Source organism: Myotis davidii, unplaced genomic scaffold (assembly GCF_000327345.1).
Source record: "Myotis davidii unplaced genomic scaffold, ASM32734v1 scaffold174, whole genome shotgun sequence".
NCBI lineage: Eukaryota > Metazoa > Chordata > Mammalia > Chiroptera > Vespertilionidae > Myotis > Myotis davidii.
The window spans coordinates 796,520-803,954 of record NW_006289087.1 but is presented as its reverse complement, the minus strand read 5'-3'; the positions used below and the strand labels follow the sequence as shown (position 1 = coordinate 803,954).

At 50.7% G+C, this 7,435-nt stretch overlaps 1 protein-coding gene across 1 annotated transcript in view; it reads right to left on the bottom strand.

The window, feature by feature from the left end:
* ACTN2 (actinin alpha 2) overlaps positions 1 to 2,990 on the bottom strand; it is a 37,015-nt gene extending 34,025 nt beyond the window's left edge. Inside the window, exon 1 of the mRNA XM_015562330.1 lies at positions 2,936 to 2,990. Within this exon, the coding sequence (XP_015417816.1) occupies positions 2,936 to 2,990 (55 nt within the window). The remainder of the gene's footprint in view (positions 1 to 2,935) is intronic.
* Positions 2,991 to 7,435: the final 4,445 nt, after the last annotated feature.

Below are 7,435 nucleotides of genomic sequence, written 5' to 3'. Positions count from 1 at the left end.
GAGGCGGAGGAGGCTCCTGCCACCGCTGCTGCACTTGCCAGCCATGAGCCCAGCTTCTGGCTGAGTGGCACTCCCCCTGTGGAAGTGCACTGACCATCAGGGGGTAGCTCATGCATTGAGCATCTGCCCCCTGGTGGTTAGTGCACATCATAGCGACTGGTCGTTCTGCCAGTGGTTCCGCCATTTGGTCGATTTGCATATTAGGCTTTTATTTTACAGGACAGTATAAAATCCATAAATATATGCTTCCATATTGTAGCATAAAGTGACCTGGTAGGCAATGTGGCAAGACGTCAACACAACATTTTTCTAGGATCTGCATTTCCTTTTTTTTTTCTTTTTTTAAAATATATTTTATTTCTTTTCCACAGAGAGGAAGGGAGAGGGACAGAGAGCCAGAAACACCCATGAGAGAGAAACATCGATCAGCTGCCTCCTGCACACCCCCTACTGGGGACGTGCCCGCAACCAAGGCACATGCCCCTGACCAGAATCGAACCCGGGACTCCTCGGTCCACAGGCCGACGCTGTATCCACTGAGCCAAACCGGCGGTCAGGGCGGATCTGCATTTTCTATACTGAATTCCTATGACTTCTGCAATCATTTCTTTTTTTTTTTTTAAACAACAATGTTTTCTTTAATCATGTGTACAAATGACTAATGTAGTTAGTAGAGTTTTACTTATTTTTTTAAAATATATTTTATTGATTTTTCACAGAGAGGAAGGGAGAGGGATAGAGAGTTAGAAACATCGATGTGAGAGAAACATCGATCAGCTGCCTCCTGCACACACCCTACTGGGGATGTGTCCGCAACCAAGGTACATGCCCTTGACCAGAATCGACCCTGGGACCCTTCAGTCCACAGGCCGACACTCTATCCACTGAGCCACACCAGTCAGGGCTTCTGCGATCATTTCAAAACATGTCTGTAGACAGTAACTGGGAAGCGTGCGTATGATTTGTGAGCCCAGGTTCTTTGCTCCTCCCGGTCATCTGTGACAAGAACGGACTCCAGCTCCCCACTCAAAGCAGGAAAAGCAATGGCCCCAGGAGCAAAGAGAGGCCCAGACCTGGGACCTGGAGGAGGTCACAGGGTCAATTATCAGATCAGTGCGCAGGAGGAGAGAGTGCATCCCGTCGGGGCTGACTTCACACGTGGGCAGAGGGAGCTAAACCCTCCACATTCACAGGATGCTACGGGCGTCCCTCCCGCTTTCTTAGACAAAAGTAATTTCTTCCCACAATTCTTCTTCTCCTGTTGTGCCTGACATCCTGGAGTTAGTTACGCCTTCCGGTGGAGGCATAGCTTATCTCAGGAGCTAACAGATACCCCTTATTCCACGGGGGCCAAGACCCCGGGGTCCTGTTCCAGCAAATAAACCCATGCAAACCCCACCTTCAGGCTGACCAGCGAGCGCCAATGGAACAGCCAGCGGGTATTTCTCCGGGAAGTAAAGCAAAGACACCCCGACAGCTCAGGGGCTCCAAGTCATCCACTCGAGACACGTTTCACCCGGCCGGTGTGGCTCAGTGGTACAGCATCGACCTATGAACCAGGAGGTCATAGTTCAATTCCTGCCCGGGTTGTGGGCTGGATCCCTGGTGTGGGATGTGCAGGAGGCAGCGGATCGATGGTTCTGTCTCATCATTGATGTTTCTCTCTCTCCCTCTCCCTTCCTCTCAAAAAAAAAAAAAAATAGGTGAAACTATCCCTAGTTTCTGATCTGGAAAACTGTGGGGAGGGAAGGAGCATGTGTGTGTGTGTGTGTGTGTGTGTGGACTCACACAGACACGTGTGTGTGCCAAACATGTTCCCCGACGTCTGTAGAGACCAACCTCATGTCCTATGACGCTCCCTCCTTTGAGATGCGTCGGGCACGGCCGCCAGCTCACTGCGCCCTCATCTCCGCTCTGTTCTCTCCGGAGGAACCAGCGCTGTTCCCAGGGAGACGGGCACAGTCCAGACTGTGCCCCAGCGTTCTGTTCTCCGCTCAGCTCCCTGCTCAGCGCGGCAGCTCCACCCCTCCGGCTCCCGCCTCTGTGGGCGTCCCAGCTGCGCCACGGCGGTGCCTTCTGAGTCTCCGAAGCTGCATCTGTGAAGTTTCCAGCTCCGGGTTCTACTCCTCCCTCAGCCCACATGCAAGAGTTCCTTCCTTGCTAAGCGCGGTCTAGGGGTAGGGCAGTCCCCAGAGGAGGGTGACAGTCACAGGGTGACTCTCCGTCCTGGAACTCCTGTCCCTGTGACGGCCATAGCAAGCCTCCACCTGCCTGCCCTTCCATACCTTCCTCTAGACCAGCGGTTCTCAACCTGTGGGTCGCGACCCCTTTGGCGGTCGAACGACCCTTTCACAGGGGTCGCCTAAGACCATCCTGCAGATCAGATATTTCCATGACGATTCATCACAGTAGCAACATGACAGTGATGAAGTAGCAATGAAAATAATTTTATGGTTGGGTCACCACATGAGGAACTGTATTTAAAGGGCCAGAAGGTTGAGAACCACTGCTCTAGACTTTGAAGGCTACCTGAGACCCCAGCCCTCCTTCACACCATGGCATGTGGACACAAGACGTGCCCGTCAGCACTATAGGTCACTGCACCTGATAACACACCATGTAAATACCTAGCTCTCGCCGGGCCAGTGTGGCTCAGTGGTTGAGCATCGACCTAAGAACCAGGAGGTCACAGTTCGATTCCTGGTCAGAGCACACGCCCGGGTTGTGGGCTTGATCCCCAGTGGGGGGCATGCAGAAGGCAGCCAATCAATGATTCTCATCATTGATGTTTCTCTCTCTCTCTCTCTCTCTCTCTCCCTCCCTCCCTCTCCTTTCCTCTCTGAAATCAATAAAATACAATTTAAAAATAATACCTAGCTCTCCATCGGACACTGTCTCCGGTGCGCCAACAGTCCCTCCGCATTAGCTGTCTTACTTGTCAATGCCGCTGTCTTGAGCTTGGAGTCCAGGCGCTCGAAGGGTGAGATCATATCTGCTTAATAGGGTTTATACCAACGCCTGCCCTGGAACAACACCGGCTTATTTAATACGTTTCCTAATCCCTCCTGATCGCTCTCAAATGGGTGACTTCCTCACGGCTGCCTCCATCGCCTCTGGCCGGTGTGCTTGGGGCCCCCAGCAGGGGCCCTCACCCACTCCGATCTCTTCTGCCAACGATACGGGCACCACAGGGACAGGGCTCTTCGGGGCTCAAAACCTGCTTGGACAGTGAGGCCCACGCTCGCCCCGCCATCCCCGACCCCCACATCCTGGCCCAGTTACCCATCCATTTTCTCTCAAACTTGAAGCTGCATCTTTTTCTTCCTTTTTAATGTATTTTTATTGATTTTGGAGAGGAAGAGAGAGGGAGAAAGAGAGAAACATCAATGATGAGAGAGAATCATGGATCGGCTGCCTCCCGCACACCCTCTACTGGGGATCGAGCCTGCAACCTGGGCATGTGCCCTGACCGGGAATCGAACCGTGACCTCCTGGTTCATAGGTAGGTCAGTGTTCAACCACTGAGCCACACCAGCTGGGCTGAAGCTGCATCTTTAGCTTCAGTGGAGCCTATCTCCTCTCCGCACCCCTCCACCACACCCCTCTGTCACATCTTGAGTAGCAGACACATCCAGACACAGCTGCTGCCCTCATCCCTGTGGGTGGGCGAGAGGGTCCCATGAAATAATGGCTGTGAGGTCAGGGGGCTTTGAGCATGCTAACTGGTTACATAAACGCATTACTGCCCTGGCTGGCTTGGCTCAGGGGCTAGACTCGAGCATCGACCGTCCGACTGAAGGGTCCCAGGTTCAATTCCAGTCAAGGGCACATGCCCAGGTTGTGGGGCTCGATCCCCAGTAGAGGGTGTGCAGGAGGCAGCCCATCGATGATTCTCTCTCATCATTGATGTTTCTCTCTCTCTCGCCTTCTCCCTTCCGCTCTGACATCCATACAAATATATTTTTAAACTGTGCGTAGGCAGAACTTCAGCTTCTTTGGGGGAGTCCATCTGGGCATATTGCTCTAAGGCAGTGGTTCTCAACCTTCCTAACGCCACGACCCTTTAGTACAGTCCTCATGTGGTGGTGACCCCCGATGTCATTGTTACAAACTGAACATCATGAAAGCATGGTGATTCATCACAAAAACAATATGTAATTCTATGTGTGTTTTCCGATGGTCTTAGGCGACCCCTGTGAAAGGGTGGTTCGACCCCCAAAGGGGTCGCGACCCACAGGTTGAGAACCGCTGTAAACACCGAAGCTCTGAAGTTTCTGAAGTCCCATGCAAAGAGCCTATGTTATGTGAATACAAATATTTCTACCCCTGTTTGCTAAACAGCCCTGAGAGAGAAGGGGGGCGCTTGGGAGCGCCTGTACCTCCCCATGACAAATGCAACATCGTCCGCATTTCCCACTTTTGCAAAAAGGATCCCACTTCTTCATAAAGTTGAAAACAATGACCACAGGACCCAGAAATTTCACTTCTGGGGGTGAAACCAACAAAATTGAAAGCAGAGTCATAAAGAGATGTCTGCACACCCACGTTCACAACCACATTACTAGTATTTATCCACGACGGCCCGAGAATGGAAGCAACCAGGCGCCCCTCGACGGACGAAAGGATAGACAGAATGTGGTCTCTCCGGACCATGGGATAGTATTCAGCCTTAAACAGGGAGGAAATTCTAACACACGCTACTACGTGGGTGAACTTGGAAAACATTCTGCTCAGTAAAGTAAGCCAGTCACAACGGGTTAAATGCTGCAAGGCCCCCTTACAGGGCGCACCGGGAGGGGCTCATTCATAGCCCCAGGAGGAGCGAGGCGGCTGCCAGAGCTGGGACAGGGGACAGTGGAAAGCTATGGGCTCGTGGGTACACGGAGTTGCGTTCAGCGAGATAAAACGAGTTTAGGAAGTGGTTACACAACAAAGTGAATGTGCTTAATCCAAGTGAACTGTGCACTTGCAAATGGTTAAGATGATAAATTTTGTTATATGAATTTACCACAATTTTTTAAAAAATCTCTCGCCCGGCCAGTGTGGCTTGGTCGTTGAGCCTCGACCTATGAACCAGGAGGTTATGGTTCAATTCCCAGGTCAGGGCACAGGCCCGGGTTTCAGGCACTATCCCCAGTGTGGGGCGTGCAGGCGGCCATTGGCAAATATCTTTTCTCAATCCATAGGCTGTCTTTTTGTTCTGTTGATGGTTTCCTTTACTGTGCAAATACTTGTTAATTTTATGTAGTCCCATTTTTAAATTTTTTCCCTCTTGTTTCCCTTGCCAGGAAGATATATTACAAAACTATATATATATATACATATATATTTTTTAATTTCTTATTTAAAAAGAAAACAGCGCTACACTTCTACTAAGTCCTTCCTCAGTGAAGGTGGCCACAGCCCGAGACTCTGCACTTGGCTATAATTAGGCACCGCGTCCGTCCTAACCCTGCGGACGTCATCATGTGCTACCAGCATCTGTTGACAGATCTCATACCCGGCATATCACTGAAATGGCAAGTGTGGAGAAGGTGGCCCACAATAGAAGCAAAGGCATTCACCCTCGCCCTGTTCCAACAGCGTGTCTCATCGGACAGAAATAGAGGCCGGGACTCGGCTGCACGGCCCTCGCGGGTCCATATTATCTCCCGGGCCCGAGTCGTTTATACCAAAAGTGGAAGCAGAGGTCCTTCCGGAGCTGCTCGGGCCTGTGTGTTTCCTCCCAGTGTCTACAACACTCAGCCTATCTTACGAAAGAAAATAAATCCTCATTTTTGAACGTTCTAGCATGATCTGGAATCGGGATCAGAAAGTATAATCATCTCTTAATAATATACTTCAAGTGCTAGACAATTATAATAATAACACAGGAAACCAACACCTAAAAAAAAAACTGCAAAGCCATTATATCCAAAAATATTGTGAATACATTTTTAAAAAATTAAATATGGCAGAAGACTTATGTCGATATTTGGGAACAGACATTAGCTCTATTCTGTGACTGTACCATACTTCAAAAACCAACAGAAGCCCCTGTGATTAGTCTATTCTAAAAAGTGATGGGCAATGACCACATGACCCCGGCTATCTGTCCAATTCCTGAGCTATTACACTGGACAAAGCAATCTTTGAAACAAAGAAGTTTTTTTAACCCATGAAAAACGTAACAATCAAAATTGTAAGAATATTTTTTTTTAAAGAAACACTCACTGCTAGGAATCAAAGTGACTTTTTCACATCTTACTGATCGGTGATGCATCAGCTCGTCCAAATGACACATTAATAATCCTCTGCCCACACATCTCCCTCGAAATAAGTCATTAAAGACCGTGGAAGGTTTGAGATTTTCATTTTTTTCCTTTATAGATTCAACTTCTACTTATGACTTCCAATCTCTTGTTTCCAAGAAGGTAGGGATGGTTGGAAGTCTTAGGAACCAAGGTGGGAAATGAAATGTAGCTAAATTCGAGCTTTAAAACAACAACAACAATAATAATAATAACGGTATTTTAAGAGAGACGGTGGACAATAAAACAGAAATGCTGCTGGGTTATTTAATAATTATCCAAATATGAGATCTCTCTCCTTCCAGCTAACATTCGGTTGGGAGGGAAGGACGGGATGTGTCTTCCAACCATATACTGATTCGCGTGAACTACGGTGTGATCACGCACAGTGTCGGCGTGGCGGTTCCCATGCACACACTTCCACGCACACATGTGGTCAACAAAGGTCATCCACTTAGCAACAGGACCTAAGAAGGGAAATCCATGTTGCTGGCCCCCTCCCTCCCCCCAACCTCCTCCCCACCCCCCAAGTAGGGGGAAGCACAGGGCGCCTTGCTCTGCCAGGGCAGGTCCTCTAGGCTGGGTTAGCAGGTCTGCGCTGGCAGCAGGAGGGGGATTATCTTCCTGGTGAGCATCCCTGCTTGTCCCAGCCAAGGGATCAGGAAGAAACCCTGAAGAGTGGAATGTTCCACTGGCCCCCGGGAGTGCCAACCGGGGTGGCACGGGGCGCCGAGGGCTGGCTCAGCCCCTGGCCCGGGCGCTGACCTCAGGGACCCAGAAATAGAGTGTGAATCATCATGGCGTTATCGTGAGTGTCCAGGGTTCAGGCAGCACCCCCTCGAAGGAGCTCGGGACACTCGGGAAAGGGTTTTCAGTGGCTGTTGGGGGGCAGCCCTGTGAGCACAGCGGGGCCAGGAGGCGGAACTCGGGGGCCAAGGTCACGGGCTCAGGGTCTGGTCTGTTGGGAGTCGGACAGATCCATTGAACACCGTTTGCTTTGTCCTCTCGTGTCACTCACACGCGCGCGCACAGGACACCTGGCTTCATGCCTGTCCCCAGACGTGGCCTCTCTCAAGACCCGGCGCCCGGCTGCGAGGACCCGGACAGCTCATCCCACGGCCGGCGCCCGAGGGCACGAACACGGC